Source organism: Ovis aries, chromosome 4 (assembly GCF_016772045.2).
Source record: "Ovis aries strain OAR_USU_Benz2616 breed Rambouillet chromosome 4, ARS-UI_Ramb_v3.0, whole genome shotgun sequence".
Taxonomy (NCBI): Eukaryota; Metazoa; Chordata; class Mammalia; order Artiodactyla; family Bovidae; genus Ovis; species Ovis aries.
In genome coordinates, this window is record NC_056057.1 from 63,622,064 (window position 1) to 63,640,731 (window position 18,668).

General features: G+C 38.2%; 1 protein-coding gene across 3 annotated transcripts in view; it reads left to right on the forward strand.

The window, feature by feature from the left end:
- DPY19L1 (dpy-19 like C-mannosyltransferase 1) overlaps nt 1–18,668 on the forward strand; it is a 95,594-nt gene that overhangs the window by 28,865 nt on the left and 48,061 nt on the right. For all 3 annotated transcript variants that reach the window (XM_015095308.3, XM_042248611.1, XM_042248612.1), the window contains exon 7: nt 12,117–12,174. In XM_015095308.3, coding sequence (XP_014950794.2) covers nt 12,117–12,174 — 58 coding nt within the window. The remainder of the gene's footprint in view (nt 1–12,116; nt 12,175–18,668) is intronic.

Genomic DNA, 18,668 nt, shown 5'->3' on the forward strand with positions numbered 1-18,668 from the left:
TGATGAATGACCTTAATGCTAGACTGGTTGGAAACCTCTTCCAAGCAAGTGAAGGAAGTAGAAATGTGACCAATAGAGGGACAAGATTCAAAGCTGAGCTATGAACTCATGTGACCTTTGACACCCACCTCACCCCAAAGTCAACCAGTGACCACTTCGTCAAATGAGAGGGCGTTACCTCATAGGGGATTTTAAGATCAGTTTAGTGAGTTGGGACCAGCAATTCCTACTTACGTGAAAAAAGAATACAAATATAAATAATAACACATACCATAGTTTATAAAGTGAAGTGAAGTCGCACAGTCGTGCCTGACTCTTAGCGACCCCATGGACTGCAGCCTACCAGGCTCCTCTGTCCATTGGATTTTCCAGGCAAGAGTACTGCAGTGGGGTGCCATTGCCTTCTCCATAGTTTATAAAATAGATGTTATTTAGAGAAACTTCTGTTTGTTGCTTATTGTATATATGTATATACATGTATGTGTGCTGAGTTGTGGTGTAAAGTCTTATTTCTTACTGTAGTTTTAGGCTTAAAAAAAAAAAAATCTATAGACCACTTACTGCTTAGGGTAGCAGGAGGGGGTGACTTTACCTTAAGAGGATTTGGGTCTTTCCAAATAGCTGCCTCTGGTTCTTCCCCCAGCTCTGAGTGCTGCGTCCTGTTTCAGCCGCACCCATTTCACTGCTCTGAGCCCCGCTGGCCCCCTTGGTGTTGTCTGCCTCTTGTGCCTGGTGGCCTGCCCTATGGAGCTGTGCTTGGGTAAAGAGACCACACTAGTGTCACACGTTTTCATTTCCCTGCATAATCTCTTTAGTCCTGTCCAAACACATCCTAAAATCTAGAATCTTCCTAGCCTCACCCATCCCCAAATGAGCATTGTGGAGTCACTTCTGTTCTCTTGACAGTTATACTGCACCCTGGGGGCCCAGGTGTGTAAATTATACTCTAGCAGGGACCTTGGTTTATATTACGGTGAATCAAGTCTTCTATCACTTTTTCTATCATTTTTTTTCATTGCATTTTTAAATGTTCTTGACATGAATATTTTTAGAAGTCTCAAATTACTAGGTTGTTCTTAATGTTTTCTTCCTTGATTGTTAGGTTTGCCACCCTTCTAATTTTATAAAGGGGGATAAAGCTGCAGACTTCTTATCATGTGGGTTAAGAATAAAGAGGAGGATATCTTAATTGAATTTAGAATCTTTTTTATAAAAACTATGTTTCTATTGAGAAATGAAAGTTGAAATTTCTTTTTTTTTTTTTAGTTTTTTATTTTTTAAATTTTAAAATCTTTAATTCTTACATGTGTTCCCAAACATGAACCCCCCCTCAAGCAGATTAGAAATGTATAGGTAAATTGAGTATGGTGTTTTTAAATCCAAAAGTATATTTGTTTTAAAATAATACATATATAAGTTTTCTGAAGTCAAGTAAGCCAGTTCATTTCAGCAGAAATGGAAGTGGAAGGGAAAACAGAAAGCATAGACAAGCGGTGAAATGGGGCTGGGCTGCCAAGCTCTGACTTGAGGAGATGAAGTAAGGTATTTTTGCAAACACGACCTATTCATAATATACCTTTTTGTCTGGAATTCTCAGTATTTTAGTATTTCTTCAAAATACCTATTGTTAATTATTTTCTACAAGCTGTGTTAAGTCATAGTTACAGTTATGTATTTCATAAGATAATCTAATATTTCTCAGCTGCAGACTAAGTTTCTGGGGGCCAGTTTCTCAAGACCCTGCATGTCTCTGTTCTGCAGGGAGGTTGGAACATGTGAGACTAGTTAGCAGGCAGTTAGGAAAGTCCTCATTGCTTCTTGGGGAAATTCATTCATTCCTGAGAGATGGAATTCTCTTATTGATAAATACCAAAAGCTTTTCTTGTTGGACCTGAAGGGCAGATGTCATGCAAGTAATATTAATCCTTTTCTTCTTTGTTGTTTGATTTTAGTATTATTCTGGAAATTGAGATTGTTAAGTAAGAATAGATTGGATGGTATATATAACTGTTTATTCACCCTGAAGTTATGGTGTGCTGGTAAATGTTTAACAGCCAGCTCTCTGGAAAAAAATACATATTAAATAAAATTTATTATAAATTTTATTTATATAAAAGATATATACAAATAATAAGAGAGTTTCCAAACAGGATTTCTTTTTTCTTTTTTCTAAATAGCTCACCAGAGATACTCTGACTAGTTCAAATAAAAGAGGAATGTGGTCCTGGGATACAGAGTTCTTGTGGAATTAGGGAACAGGAAACCCAACTATTTGGGCCTCGTAAAAACTGAAACTGGGAATTTGAAAGGCCTTTTACCCAAGGAGGCCTAGCCTCTCCATATCATCTCACTCTCCTTTTCACTCCTACTGGACTTGTCTTCTGTCTCTATTACTTCTCTGATACAGGTGTCTGTCTGGGGGTGTGTGTGTGCTCCAGAAGTACATCTGTTTCACAAGTTTGTTGCCTTTGATCATTTTGCCTTCCTTTGAAATTTAGAGGAATTCAAAACAAACCTTGAGTATTTCTATTAGTGGAAAACTAATATAGGACAGAATTAGCCCTGGAAGAGGGATGTCCCTTAGAAGATGTGTTTCTGTTTTAGGGCTCATCCCCCTGTTGGTTTTATAGAGTTCATCCCTCCTTGTACGAAGTAGTTATTCTTTATTCGTCACTGTCCTTCAGTCTGTCTGTTTCTTGATTCCTTCCCTTCTGCCAAGGAACATCTCTTCATTTTCCTCTCAGAGAACAGAATGGAAACAAGATTTTTTTGATTGGACTACTGCTTGAGTGTCCTTGTCACCCCCAGTCCAAGCTTTAAAATTCCTGTTCCTTCATCTACTGCAATCTGGTCGCGCCAGTGGTGAGAATGTGGTCTCATCCGCCTGTACCACCAGCCCCTTCTATGGAGATTATCTGGCATCCAGGCCAAGCCATTCTTTTGTCTGCTTTTAGTCTAAGGATGGTAAGATAATGACATGAAGCCATTCAAGGTCTTCACAGAGAAGTGCTGTGCCCAGCACTTTTGTGCTTAATTTTTTCTTTAGTCTCTCACTGATTTTGATTATGGCTGCCACCATCTTTAGAGTTTCTGTAGTAAAGACGTATAGAAACTGTAGCTGAAGGATGGATAAAAATCCTTTCCCCACAATTCATAAGATAAGAAATAGAATCATTACAGCACCTGATTTTGAGTATGATTTTTAGATCATGTTATAGAATCTTTGAGCCCTTTTCCATTCATTGTTCTCCAGGGTGCCCAGAAAATACCTCTTCTTGGTTTTGGAGCTCCTTCAGCATTTGGCTTTCTATTTTAGATTAAGCATCATCTGAGCAGATCTTCTGTAGAAAACAGTGAGCAGTGAGTAAAGTTGACTCTGAGTCTGCCTAAGCTGCCTGTTACCTCTCCAGACCCTGCTGTCTCCCTGGGCTTTTGTTTGTTGTTCTCCATGGAAAATACTTTTACTGAACTTTTCTTTTAGGGCTTTATAAGAAACAGCTATATGAAACCCCTTATTTTATGTTTCATGCATCTCTGTGATTATCTTCTATAGTACCCACTATCCTCGCTTAAAAAAGCAGTACAATATAGTATTTTATTTCCTTTGGTGATGAATAAGAATGTCTGTTTTCCTGTTACCTGGGAAATTTTTATGATTGTTTTACTTATAGTTCTTTGTCCAGTGAAAATCAGCAAGTTCCCAAATAAGTTTATTGAGCTATTTTTTTATTCTTTTCTACAGCTGGGTATGAGACTTTTTAGTGTGATTTTAAAGTTAATTGTCGTTATTTTCTGTGTTGGCTTCTGTGATGAAATGAAGCACCAGTCCCTTGCCCTGTCTGTCCCCATCGCCCATCCATTTCTTTGTCCCGAGAAAGCACTTTCAGACAGTAGTCCATATTTATGTTGTTATGACCGTATAAACATTGCACACTGCTTAGTCAAGTGCTGTGCTCTGTGCTTGGCCCACTAAGTCGTGTCTGGCTCTTTATGACCCTGTGGAATGCAGCCTGCCAAGATCTTCTGTCCATGGAATTTTCCAGGTAAGAATACTGCAGTGGGATGCCATTTCCTCCTCCAGGGGATCTTCCCAACTCAAGGATCAAACCTGCATCTCTTGTGTCTCTTACATTGGCAGGCAAATTCTTTACTGCTGTCCCTCCTGGGAAGCCCTGAGTCTGGTAGGGTAAATAGTTTTTTACATGGAAACAATTATTTTCTTGTAGTTAAGAGTCATCTATTATTTTGTTTTCCTTCACTTTTTGTATACTGATTAATTATTAACCACAGTTCAGTTCAGTCGCTCAGTCGTGTCCATTAACCACAGTTCAGTTCAGTCACTCAGTCGTGTCCGACTCTGCGACCCCATAAACTGCAGCACTCCACGCCTCCCTGTCCATCACCAACTCCCAGAGTTCACTCAAACTCAACGTCCATTGAGTCGGTGATGCCATCCAGCCATCTCATCCTCTGTCGTCCCCTTCTCCTCCTGCCCCCAATCCCTCCCAGCATCAGAGTCTTTTCCAATGAGTCAACTCTTCGCATGAAGTGGCCAAAGTACTGGTGTTTCAGCTTAGCATCCAAACACCCAGGACTGATCTCCTTTAGAATGGACTGGTTGGATCTCCTTGCAGCCCAAGGGACTCTCAAGAGTCTTCTCCAACACCGCAGTTCAGAAGCATCAATTCTTTGGTGCTCAGCTTTCTTCACAGTCCGCAAGTAAACTGTAAAACAATTTATATGTTGCCAAATATGTAAAATTCACCATTTCCGTTCTCCCACTCGTAAACCTTGGGGCCTCTCTCCTGGAACCCTGTGTCTTTTGGCTCCACACTATACTGGTCAATAGTTTGACTGGTTTTAGAAAAGTTCATTTGGATTTTTCCTAAAAAACCTGAATAAACTTTTTGGCTAATTCAGTACTTTAGTTTTCTTTAGACTTTATTCCACTGTCTTCTGAGATTCACTATAGCTTTTCAAAAGTTAGGTGCTGTTCTGCCATCAGTTCCTTTTGTACCTGGTTCATTTTTTCTCTCTGGCAGCTTTTGGATTCTTTTTTCCATATCTTAAGTAAAGGTCATGATGTAGTAGATTTTGTTTCATTCTTTATATCAGATACTCTAACGGCTTTGTTCCTCTGGACATGTGCATTCTTCTGGGGGAAACTTTCTATATTACTTCTTTGATGACTTTCTCTTCTCCATTGTCTCTCTTTTCCTCCAAATCCTATGGTTTGGATAGGGGACTCTTGGATTGAAATATAATTTCCTGGGTTTTTTTTTCCCCCTCCCTTATTTTACCTGTTATGTTTTAGTGTAGTTTCTATGAAATTTCCAGCTCTTCTAAAGAATTTTGAACTTGAAGTTTTGTTTTTTGCATTGTCTGTTACCTGCAGATCCTCCTTCAGTTTGCATTGTGAGAAAAGCCTGGCCATTCTTTGGTAGACCATAGCTACTTATCAGAAAATGCCTTTTCTTTTACATGAGGAACCAACCAGTCACACAGTGCAAAGAAAATGCTCTTCTGGTTTTCTGTTCTTCTGTTATCTTCTTTGGCCATTGGAGATTCACAGTGGCTTCCTTGATACTAGAATTGTGTTTTTTTTTTTTTTTTTGACTACTTTATTTCTAAATAGGTTCCAGACACCTTGAGGACTTGGAAGATTAGTCTGTATGTCAGACCTCCCTTTTAATTTTGCTTAATGCCCTCCTTTCTTCCCTGGTAGCTCAGCTGGTAAACAATTTGCCTGCAATGTGGGAGACCCGGAATCAATCCCTGGGTTGGGAAGATCCCCCAGAGAAGGAAACAGCTACCCACTCCAGTATTCTGACCTGGAGAATTACATGGACTGTATAGTCCATGGCGTCACAAAGAGTTGGACATGACTGAGCAACTTTCACTTTGTGTCCTGAAGTGAATAGTTATAATTAATATAACCAATTTTCGTACATGTCCTTCTCATGATCCAACCCAAGTCACCTATGAAGTGATGCAGTGGGTTTTTTTTTTTTCTTTTTCGTCTTTGTGGCAGAACTAAGATTTTATATCAAGATTTTACTTTTCCCTAGCCCTTCACCTGTTTTAAGGAGAAGTTGAATTTCTTATCCTTTATGCTAATTTCTTTTCATTATTTTACTTGACATTTTTTGTTCATTAATCAGCATTTACTGTTTACACAGGCTGGATTTTTGGTTAAAAACGTGTCTTAAATAGGCTGTGAATTGTATTAGCTCAAACTTTTCCAGCTCCTTGTTTTTTTGTTTTTGTTTTGAATGTTCTATTAGCTTGGTGGGTTAGCACGTCTTGAATCATTTGGTATAACAGTTGTCTATGAATATTTAAAAGATAAGTATTTCTCTTCAGCATGCATAAATTGATGAAAGTTATTAGTTGAAAATATTGGTGTCTTTTGTACAAAATCTGCCTCCTCTTGTGTCATTATCTCAGCAAACGACACTAACCACACTGTTTGTTGTCCAAGTCTGAGCCTGAGAAGATATCCATGACTATCCCCTTTTGCTACCTCTGACGTCCAAGTGGTCACAAAACCCCGTTGGTTTCTTTCTTCAGAATATCTCTGGCATCCTTGTACTTCTTTCTTTGCCCCCCAGCATTCTGTCTCCCTGGCACAGTCTGACATTCTCTCTCTATCTCTGGGACCTCCCTGCACCGCTCTTCCTGGGATACCGTGGTTTTCTCCTGTAGGCCTCTCTCTGCCTAGACTCTCTTCCTCTGCCGTCAGTCCTGTTCCCCACCAGGCTGTTTTGCTCACTGCAGTCATTGTGATTCCATTTGAGGGACTGTAGCAGTACAGTGCAACTGGAGCACAGGTTTTGGGGTAGAAGGAAGAATAGTGAAAGGGATCTGGGGGTACATCCACAACCAGATCCCACACAGCATCCTAGACATGTTTAGGTGTTTGCATTTCCTCCGGAGAACAGTGGAATGCCAGTGAAGTATTGAGTGGATAGTTAGTGTGGTTGTATTCATTTATTTGTAACGATGGCATAATGTAGAGAATATATTGTAGGAGGCGTGAGCATGGATGCACAGCCTAATGAAGCTGTGTGGGAAGGTGTTGCAGTCGTCCATGGGGAAGGGGGAGGTGGCCTGAGCTAGTTTAGTGGGGGTGGGATGGAAAGAAGCGGACGGTCTCCAAGGTATTTGGGAGGCATAGTTCATGAGGATTTGTGATTGACAGGTTTTTAAAATTTTGTTTTATAATTTTAGGACAGCACAGGTTTGCACATTGGTATAATTTTCTCCAGTGGTGCTCAGCATAGGGTTAAGAAACTTGGTGTGCCTTTGAGGTAGGAGAAAGCTGTGAATAATGGGAATGAGCTAGAGTGTTGGGAGATGACCGCTTTGAGGAGAGCATGTGAGAGAAATGAGCTCTGATGAGCAGGGTTTAATGAAGATGACAATAGAGGAGGCTGCTGGCCTCACCTCTGGGCCTAGAACCATGTAGGAGCCTGACAGAGTGACTCTCCCAGCAGAGTGAGGTTTCAAGGCAGGAGGGGAAGGAAGCATCTGGGTAGAGGCTGAGCTGATGGAGAGGAAATTGTGCATCATGGAGTGGAGGTCCCAGTACCAATGACAGGAAATGTATATTTAACCACAAGGTTCCCCAAAATGAATGCCAGCAGTGTTCTGATTGAAGACTTTTTATGTTTTCACTTATTCTAAAGATACCTTTTGAATCTCTGCCTTAGGAGAGGCTCAATATTTGGCACTACAACAGTTGCAGTGATGTATCAAGAAGTTCACAATCTTGTAAATAAAAATCTTTTCCTTGGTCCTAGCAGACAGAGAGTTAAATTAAAGGCATTGATTATTTGCTTATAAGAGACTGGCAGGACCAAGCTTAGAACTTTTCTCAGCCCTCCTGATTCTCATTCTCTTTCTCACCTTTTACTTTTTCTTTTCTTAATGTTCAAAATATCCCTGCCCCTAAGAGAAGGCTTCTCTGATGGCTCAGTGGTAAAGAATCCGCCTGCCAAATAGTAGTTGCAGGTTGCATCCCTGGATCAGGAAGATCCCCTGGAGGAGGAAATGGCAACCCACTCCTGTATTCTTGCCTGGAGAATTCCATGGACAGAGGAGCCTGGCAGGCTACAGTCCGTGGGGTTGCAAAGAGTCATGACACAACATAGGGACTAAACAATTAAAAAGTTCGAGGGAGGATGCTCTGCTCTCAGTCAGGTCTGGTGGTCTAGCAGGTGCTGAGGCTTACATCTCAAAGTCAAGACTTGAAATCCTCTTGATTGGTTTGTTTCTAAATTACTCTTTCATATTCTCTTTCCTAAGCATTTACACAGGGTAATTTAATATCAGGCTTCCCTGGTGGCTCAACGGTAAAGAATATGCCTGCAATGCAAGAGATACAGATTTGATCCCTGGGTCGGGAAGATCCCCTGGAGAAGGAAACTGGAACCCACTCCAGTAGTCTGGCCTGGGAAATCCCATGGACAGAGGAGCCTGGCAGGCTGCAGTCCATAGGGTCAGAAAAGAGTTGGACACCACTTAGTGACTAAACAACAACAATGATTACTTTTGTTTCTTTATTTTGAACTTTGCATGTTTCAAAGTTCTTTGGTATATAGAGGTAAAACCCACAATGATTAACAGAGCCTACCAAAATGTGATGACTGGTTTAAATCCACTTTACAGAAAGATTTGGGAAAGAAGAAAATTACAAGAAGATTAAACATTAGAGTTGATAGTATTTTTAAGATTTTTTATATTCTTATCCCCTTATTTTATATCTAGGGAAATTAAGGTCCAAGGTTAATTGGGATGTATGAATAACTGTGGCAAATGTTTACCAAGCTTAGAATGCTTTAAAATTTGCACAATAGGAGCTTTCATATTTTCTGACAGTTGGTGGTAATATTGCAGAAGAAACTTTTTTTAACCACTAGGGAATGTTGAAATATCAACTTATCAACTGTAATGGAAAAAAAATGATTTTAAATATTCTGGTTGCTACATCTTTTCTGTTTAGCAAAATAAAATGACCTATGTGATAGTCTTTAAATATCAGAGGGTAGGAAGTTAAACGCTGGGAACACTGTTTTGGATTTATTGCAAGTCATGTCATTTCCTAATGATTGGAACATAGAACATTCCTTGTCGATAAGCAGTTTTTTCTCTGCTCTTGGCTATGCAGAGCCTCAATATACCAGAAAATCTGCCTCTCTGCCTGGTCAAGCAAAGCTGTCTGTAATCAAAAGATGCTGTACTATAATCTTACTATAGGAGAACACTGTATAATTTTGAGATGGGGAAGACCTTCACAGACAAGCCAGGAAATACAGAAGGAAAAAAGAAAAAATATTGACATTTTACTATAAAATTAGCTACATAAAGTTAAATTTTTTATTGTAGAATAAATCATAAGTTATAGCAAAAGATTTTGTCACATATATAACAGTAAAAAATTTATATCCCTAATCTTTAAATAGGGAAACAGAGAATCCAGTAGAAAAACAGATAAGAATGTGAACAGAACAGTTCACAGAAGAGTAAATGAAGAAAGCAAAATGAAACAACCCACTGACATAATGCTTTGTACAAATAGGCAGGAAGAACAAATCAAAACAACAGTGAGAAAAAATCTCCACCCTTCTATGGGCAAAATGTAAAAGGGTCTGGGCACACTGGCTTCTGTGTTATAGTGAAATCAACCCTTCGTACACTGGTGAGGGTGTGGACTGGAGTGGGTTTTCTGGAAAGTCCACATTCTTTGACTTGACAGTCTCACAGGTCTATCTGATAGAAGTGAAAACACTATCTTTTACATGTGCAAAGATGTTATTTTATCATTTAAAAAATTAAAACAAGGAACTGAAAAACATCTGTATGACCGATAACAGGGAAAGGGTGGAACAAGTTGCAAAGTGTTTGTGCTGTGCAGTATATGACGTCTGTTGAAAAGAATGCTTTGGGTTAAATGTATGGATTAGGAATAACAGATTAATTAGGAAAGGAACATTTTGGAGGGATGTTAACAGTAATAACATTAAAATATGTGTTTGTAGGGTTATAGAGAGAATTTGGAAGGATGGACACACAACAAATGTTATTGATTAACTTTGGTGAATAGGATTGGAGGAGGGTTGCTGGCAGGAAACCATTTTTTAAAAATATATAGATCTATGGCTTTTTATCTTGTTAGAATATGTTCAAATTGTTAAAATATATTTGTCTCTTTAATATCTAATATTTAAACATTTAATTATTTAAATCCATAACTCATTCTTTTTCTTAAAAAATTTTAATTTCAGTGGTGCTTCATTGCCACATGCAGGCTTTCTCTAGTTGCAGCGAGCAGGGCTGCTGTCCAGTGGCAAAGCCCGGGCTCTAGGGTGTGCAGGTTTCAGTAGTTGCAGGGCATGGGCTCAATTGCCTGCAGCATGCATAATCTTCCTAGATTAGGGATCAAACCCGTGTCCCCTGAATTGGCAGGCAGATTGTTAACCCCTGGACCATCAGGGAAGTCCCCATAATACATTCTTAAGCTTCCTAAAGTCTCATCACTTAAGTGAGCCTAGAGTTTGCCTGTTTGCTGGTCTTTTGAAATGCCATGCTATGCCTCTTGAGAGAACCCCAACTTCCAACCCCTGTCCTGTACCCTTTCCAGCTCCTTTATCTGCCTTTCTTATTTCTGTAATCCATCACTTCACTGCTGTCTGGCCAGCATGCTTTCTTTGCCCCTTTATATTTCATTTGTGCCAGTCCAAGTTAATAACCAGTGGAGAAAGATCACACAGCCTTACCGTTAGTGTCTCTGTGATAATTTGTGATCTTGAACTTCTATTGATCCCTTAAAGAGGGCTCTAGAGCCCTTCTGTTTTCCCTCCTTACCTCTCTCCTAAGTGCAAGTGGTATTTCAGACACCTCCTCCTCCACTTTCCTCAACCTTTAGCACTGCTGCCTGTTCTCTTGAGCAGCAAGTGGCTCTGTGCCCTAACTCTATGGGGAAAATAGCAACTCTGTAAACTCCTTGCCGCTAAACATGCAGACTCCACTTCCCTCTTGAGCCAAGGCTGACTGTCCCAGCCCTTCCTGTTTGCTTCTGGGGATGTTGGGGAGGGTGTATGTTCTCCGTACATGAATTATTCCTGCCATCTCATGTATCTCCCCTGTGTTTCCTCTTTCATACACCCTGAAGAATAAACATAATGGCCTGGAATACCTGTGTCTGATTCTTTGTTGCTTTTCTGTGATATACACATATTTCTGGGTGGATAGAAGGAAGGAAGGATATCTGGATAAAATTACAGGAAAGCAGCATGAGCTAAAGAGAACTCAAAGACCTCAAGAGTAGAGATGAAAGAAATGGTGAAACAAACCTGAAAAGAGCCTTCCTTTCCTTTGCCCAGATGCTTTTGGTCAGGGTCAGAGTAGAATGGGGACGTATTTCACCCTTATCTGAGCAAGTGAAGCTTTAACTGTTAGGACTGTCAAACTATACCATTGTGGTTTCTTAGCTAGAGGTATAAGCCAGATTCTCTTATTTTGATGTTTGTGTTGTGTTTCCCAATTTTTTGAAAATAAATGATAAAAATCTGTAAACTAGTGTTTCACAAGCAGGTATAAAGGTAGCTTGGAGATGGGATTTGGGAAGTACTAAATTAGTTAAATCTTTAACGTGCTAACACACTTTGTGAATTTCCAAGAGCAGGAGGCAGTATGGTGATTTCCAGCTTTCTGACCATAAAGGACTTTTCTGTACTAGCATCCATCCTCTCTCCTGAATATATATTATATACAAAGAAAAATAGTTGGTACTAAAGAAGTTTAAAAAATGAAAAAAGACAGATCAGGTTGCATGGTACACAATAACATGACGAATAAGAATTTTTTATTCCTTGTCAGTTTCTGATTTTCTGTACATTTTGAGCATGGAGAATGATTTAAAAAAAAAAACACCACAAAACTTTTTTTTTTAAACTAATGATACATCAGAGGAAATAAGTTGTTTTGTAAATAATAGAGTTCTAGTGTGGCTAAAACTTTTTGTAGTACTAGTAGATGCTATGTTATTTCAGGGTTTTATTAGGATCGACCTGGTTTCTGTTACTGGAGTTACATTTTCTTATATTCTTTTCCAGCGGCAGCCGTTTAGGAGGCTTGGTTACAGTGTTGTGCTTCTTTTTCAATCATGGAGAGGTAGGTAGTAAACAAATATTTTCAAACTGTTTAGGGGTTTTACTTCTAGAAATAATGATTTTCATTTAAGTATTTCTTAAAATTTTAAGACATTTTACTAATACAAAATTTTACCAATATAAAATATAGAAATATATAGAAATTTAAATTTCTTTAAATTTAATCTATAGTAGCAGTCTTTAAAATAGGAGAAGGCAATGGCAACTCACTCTGGTACTCTTGCCTGGAAAATCCCATGGACAGAGGAGCCTGGTAGGCTGCAGTCCATGGGGTCGCAGAGTCAGACACAACTGAGTGACTTCACTTTCACTTTTCACTTTCATGCATTGGAGAAGGAAATGGCAACCCACTCCAGTGTTCTTGCCTGGAGAATCCCAGGGATGGCAGAGCCTGGTGGGCTGCCGTCTATGGGGTTGCACAGAGTCGGACACGACTGAAGCGACTTAGCAGCAGCAGTAGACTTTAAATGTTTAATCTCATTTTGATTGAAATTTTAAACACTAGCATTTATCTTAAATTTTACAACCATTGTATCTTTTGATATATCTCTTAGTGGCTTAAAGAAATAGTGGGTCTGTGTTAATTCTGTATATAATTTAAAATTGTGAAAACTCTTGTTTTAACTGTAATAAAAATAAGCTAGCCATGTATCCATTAACTTCTTGTGGGGGGTAACTTTTTGATATAGGAGCTATAGTATATGTTTCTATTTTAATGCATTTATATTAAACCTTGATACACTTTTAAGTGTCCTTTGCAGAATGTTTTATTGTATCTATAAATTTGTGCATGTATCCAAGTTCTTTCTAAAGAGAATAACATTGTAAAAAGCATAGACTCTGCATCCAGGCTACCTGTGTTCAAATCCTGACTCTGCCATTTCGTGACTGAGTGACCTGGGCAAACCCTTTAATCTCACCCACCCTAGTTTTCTCTTTGTAAATTGGAAAAATAATGTTATCCATCTCATTGGATTATTGGGAGATTAAATGAGCTCATATCTGTAATGTGTCTCGAGCAATGTTTGACACATAGTTGCTGCTAAGTAATTATTAGCTTGTGTAATTGTTTGTATTATTATTGGTAACTTATTTTAGGCTAAATTTTAATATAAATTCAAGATGCCAATAAAATCCTTCTACTAACTTAATTATAATTATAAATGAATTTCTAGTTATATATATATATATATATGTTTGGTTTTCTTTCATGAAAGTTTTCTATGAGGGGAATTCTCATATAAAAGGTCCGATTGTTTTGTGTGAAGTAACTTAATCCTTTTAAGTGTTTCCACACTGTCTATAATATTTGAATATATACATGTTACAAAGCTCTGAGTGTAGTCATACAAAAACTAAACTGTAGACTCGGGGTTGAACTTACTTTTCTTATCATTTAGTGGATTACTAATGAGACTTAAACTAGCACATGCATAGTATTTAAAATCACAGAAATTTAAAGCTAGAGTGACTTTATAGATGAGAGTTATTTGACAATTGATTGCAACATGACATCAGTTAATTGATTTGGTCTGAAGTTTAAACAAAGAAATAAAAGAATTATTTGGCTCTTTTTGACTGTGTATGCTGCTTAGTGCCTTGGTGTGGACCATAAAACATTTGGAAGCACAGATCTGTGAGAATGCCCGAAGAAATAGGAAATAATTGCTTAACAGTGGAAGAAAGGAGCATTGGGTGTTCACAGTGAGATGCTGCGAAGAAAGAGATTATTGAAAATTTTGAAGCCAAGGCACAGTTTTAAATATTACCATCTCTGAAGCAGAAAGGTCTACTGTGTTATTCTCAGTGTATAATTCAGTTCAGTTCAGTCGCTCAGTCATGTCTGACTCTTTGCAACCCCATGAAACGCAGCATGCCGGGCCTCCCTGTCCATCACCAACTCCCGGAGTCCATCCAAACCCATGTCCATTGAGTCGGTGATGCCATCCAACCATCTCATCCTCTGTTGTCCCCTTTTCCTCCTGCCCTAAATCTTTCCCAGCAACAGGGTCTTTTCCAATGAGTCAGCTCTTCGCATCAGGTGGCCAAAGTATTGGAGTTTCAGTTTCAACAACAGTCTTTCCAGTGAACACCCAGGACTGATCTCCTTGCAGTCCAAGGGACTCTCAAGTGTCTTCTCCAGCACCACAGTTCGAAAGCATCAATTCTTCGGCACTCAGCTTTCTTTATAGTCCAACTCTCACATCCATACATGACCACTGGAAAAACCATAGCCTTGACTAGACATTAGGGGTTATTAATTTTTGATTGTACATTTTTCTAATAATTTTGATACTCATGTAACATGAACATCTTTGTTAGCAGTCTTTTCAGTTTTCAGCAGTGAAGTAGTTCAGTTCATTTTTCAGGTTGATAGATTTTTTTTTTTTTAGTTTAATACTTTTCAGCTACTTGGGATATTGAAACACACCTAGGGATTACTTTCTACTTAGGAAAGGTTAACTAAATAAGATTAGAATTAAAACTGTAGTTTTCCTGAATTAGTTAAGTAAATAATTGTACTTATATCAATGACCGTTGGAGAAGGAAATGGCAACCCACTCCAGAGTTCTTGCCTGGAGAATCCCAGGGACGGCGGAGCCTGGTGGGCTGCCATCTATGGGGTCGCAAAGAGTCAGACACGACTGAAGCGACTTAGCAGCAGCAGCAGCAGCAGCAGCAATGACTGTAGCTTTAAAGTATATGTGACCATTTTGAGTAATGACATTAATTGAGAACATAAACTGTAGTTTTGGATAAAATAATTGTGAGATCACAAGTAACTGAAAATGATTTTATTATACTTTTTTATTTATTTTGGTTTTCAGATTGTAAGATTTTCAGATCCTTGTTTTCTTCTGATTTTTAAAAGTGTTGTTTAAAGTACATAGTTTTTATATTGGGGGGGCCGGGACACAGCATCTACTCTGGTTGTAACTATTCATATATTTAGTGAAGTTTTCCAGAGAATCACAGTGTGTGTCGCCCTGGAATATCTGGCTGTTTTCTAACTGGTACCCTTCTTTCTTAGGAGAGTTATTTAAATCATGTGAGTGAGTGGTTTATGTGCTAAAAAACAGTTGTGAATTGTTTCCTGCTTTTAAGTTCTATCTCCATTATTTAATTTGCTATGTAATTGAGTCTAAGATAGGTATTTTTGTTTTCATTGCTGTTGTTTAGTTGCTAAGTCACGCCCAACTCTTTTGCAACCCCATGGACTATAGCCCACCAGGCTCGTCTGTCCACGGGATTTCCCAGGCAAGAATGCTGGAGGAGTGGGTTGCCATTTCTTTATATGATGTACTTTCTGAAGTATTCCTTTCTCAGATGGTTTTACAAGGGGAAATTTTTGCTTTAAAAGAAGAACTACAAATTATGTAGCATAAATGATTAAAATTATTTAAAAGGAAAATTTAAAATCCTCAAATCTGAAAAATGTGAAAACACAATAAAGAAGCTATTAGTGGCTCATAGTAATAATCAGTAATACTGAGCCTATATATAAAATTTTTATTTTATAATAAAAACTATGCAGATGTTTTATCAAACTTTTTAATTAAATGTTAATTCTGTTCCTATTGAGAATTTTTGCTAAGATGAAAACTAACAATTTTGCTTTGCTTTTAAAATGTTTTTTTATTATAAGATATTTATAGCATTGGTTGATTTTTTGCATGTTAATTGAAAAGCATTTAGATGGGCACATTAAAAAAAAGCTAAATGCAGTACTTTTCTCCAGTTTTGACTGTTAAAAATTCATTTTATGTGCAATAGGTTTGTTTAGCTTTTTATGATGAGATCTTTTCTTGCCAACTTAAGGAACCTTTTCTCTTTTCCTCTTCCTTTCTCCCTTTCATTCCTAATAATGGTAAGAATATTTGTTCTGAGTCTTGTGTTTATTCAACTCATTTAAAACAACATATATAGTCAAATCACTTTGCTGTGTAATAGGAATTAACAACACTGTAAATTAACTATACTTCAAAAAAATAAATAGGGAAAAAAACAACAGCATATACTGAGGGCCTACCCTATGTCAGGATCTGTAGAGGCTGCAGATGTTTCAGTAGTAAAACAAAGGTCCCTTGTGGATGTGAAGGTGGAACAGTCTTCTGCTAAAGGTGGGGGGTTGTGGGGGGTTTCCTGATTTATTTGGGGAGAAGCAAGGAGGCCACTTTGGAGGAGCAGAGAGTGGAAGGTATAAGGCCAGACAGTGAAAGGTGGAAGGTGGGATGTGGAAAGGGCTGATTCTGTAGTCCTGTCAGTCATTGTAAGGTTCATTTGGAGCGGATGGAAAGGCCATGGAGGTTACCTGCAGATGAGCGACATGATTTAAGTATTTTTTGCATTCATTTCGTAGATAGCGTAAGTGCAAGATGTATTATTTATTCAGGCTATTGAGTGCTGTGTTTATTTGTGAAACTTAACTCCCAAAGTCCATAAACAGAGTGTGTGCTAGTCTTAGTTGGAGATGAATCTGTTGATGTAGTCTGAAGGCTAGTAATAGCTTCTAGTGTGGTAGAAAACCAGCCTACCACATCTTGCATGCCCTGGCCCTTTCTGGGTCTCTCTGCTCTAGGGCATTTTCCTTTTGCCGCAGTCCTGCTGTGTCCTTCCTTCCTCTAGTTCCCAGAAGGGGCTGCCCCTTTTCCCGTCTCAGGGCCTTTGCACATGCTCTCTCCTGTATCCTGCGTATTTCCCTCTCCGTGTCTCCTAATCTATGCCTGGTTAACTCTTAGTCATCTTTCATAGCTGGATGTCTCAATTTGGGTTTCGGTGGTGTTCTTCATTTCTTCCTGCAGATCTGGGTTTCCATCTGGTATAATTTCTCTTCAGTCTTAAGAACTTTATTTAGCATTGTGGTGCAGATCTGCTGCCAATAAGTTCTCTTAGCTTTTGCCTTTCTAAAAACATCCTTATTTTCCTTCATTATTTTTTAAGTGCTTTTTTTTTTCTGGATAAGAATTCTGGGTTGAAAGCTTTATGTTTAAGCTCTTTAAATGTCATTCTTTGTCTTCTGTCTTCCATGGTTTGCAAAGTCATCTATCACACTTACTATTGTTTCCCTGAATGTAATATGTTTTCTATAGTGGTTTGAAGCTTTCTTTTTGTATTTGATTTCTCTTGGTTTGATGGTGATGAGCTTAAATGTGGTCTTCTTTGTATATATCCTGCTTAGATTTCACTGAACATCTTTGTTCCGTGGGTTGATTTTTTAAATCAGTTTTTAGAAAACTTTAGCAAATATCTTTTGTTCAGATATTTTGTCTTCCCCGTTCTCTTTCTTACTGTCTTTGAGGATTCCAGTTCCATGTATGTTCAGCTTTTGATGTTGTCCCACAGGTTTTTGGTACTCCCTTCATCTTTTTGTTTGTTTGTTTCTCTTTGTCTCTGTTTGGATATATTATTTGTCCCTGAGTTCATTGTTACTTTATTCTGATACATTGTCTGCTTTAATGCCCATCTAGTGAATTTTTTATTTTAGATGTTATAAATTTCAGTTTTTCCCCGGGCTTCTATTTCTCTGTTGAAAATTCCTGTCTGTTCACCCATTTTATCCATCTTTTTCTGTAAATTTTTAAACCTAATGATTATAGTTAAATTCTCTGTATGCTAATTCCGACATTAATGTTCTCTATGGATTTAAATTTTCTGACTAGAATTTACCTTTTAATTGTGGGTTATATATTTGATTTTACATGTCTCATAGATTTCTATTTAATGCAAGATATTTTGTATAACAGAATGATAAAGCCTGAATTAAATAATTGTTTTTGCTTTTCTTTTTCCCCATCAGAGAGGGACTATCTTTTCCTGTATTGGGCATGTGGGGTAAGAGCCAAGCAATTGGATCCCGTCATGAGTCTTGCTAAGCTGGGCAGTGCTGTAGTTTTAATTTAAATTTTCCTCCAGTTTCAAATGAATGAAGGAAATTTCTGCCCTGTGGCTCACTCTCCAGTTTCCCAGATGCTCACTCCAGGGTATGAGCTCTTTGGTCTTACAAGCAATTGAATTTGGAGGAGGTTAATTTTTAGCTTTTTAGTTATCAGTCCATCACTGGATTCAATTTCAGCAGTCTTCTGGAAGCTAAACACAAAATGAGATTGTGACTTCTCTCTGCCTCCTGACTGTTCTTCAGTGCTTCTTCTTTTTTCAAGGTGTTTTTTTTTTTTTATGTCGACCAAATTTTAAAGTCTTTATTGAATTTGTTACGATATCGCTTCTGTTTTATGTTTTGGTTTTTTGGCCACGAGGCAGGTGGGATCTTAGTTCCCCAACCAAGGATAGAATCTGCACCCTTGCATTGGAAAGTGAAGTCTTCACCCCTGAACTGCCAGGGAAAGTCTCTGTTTGTCTCTGCTTCTTCACCCTAATCTGAATATTAAATTAATTTAGTTCTGTTTGTTGAAAAGACAGTTCTTTTTCCATTGAATTGTACTGATGCTTTTGTCATTAATCAAGTGACTGAATATCGGTAGATTTGTTTTTAGACTC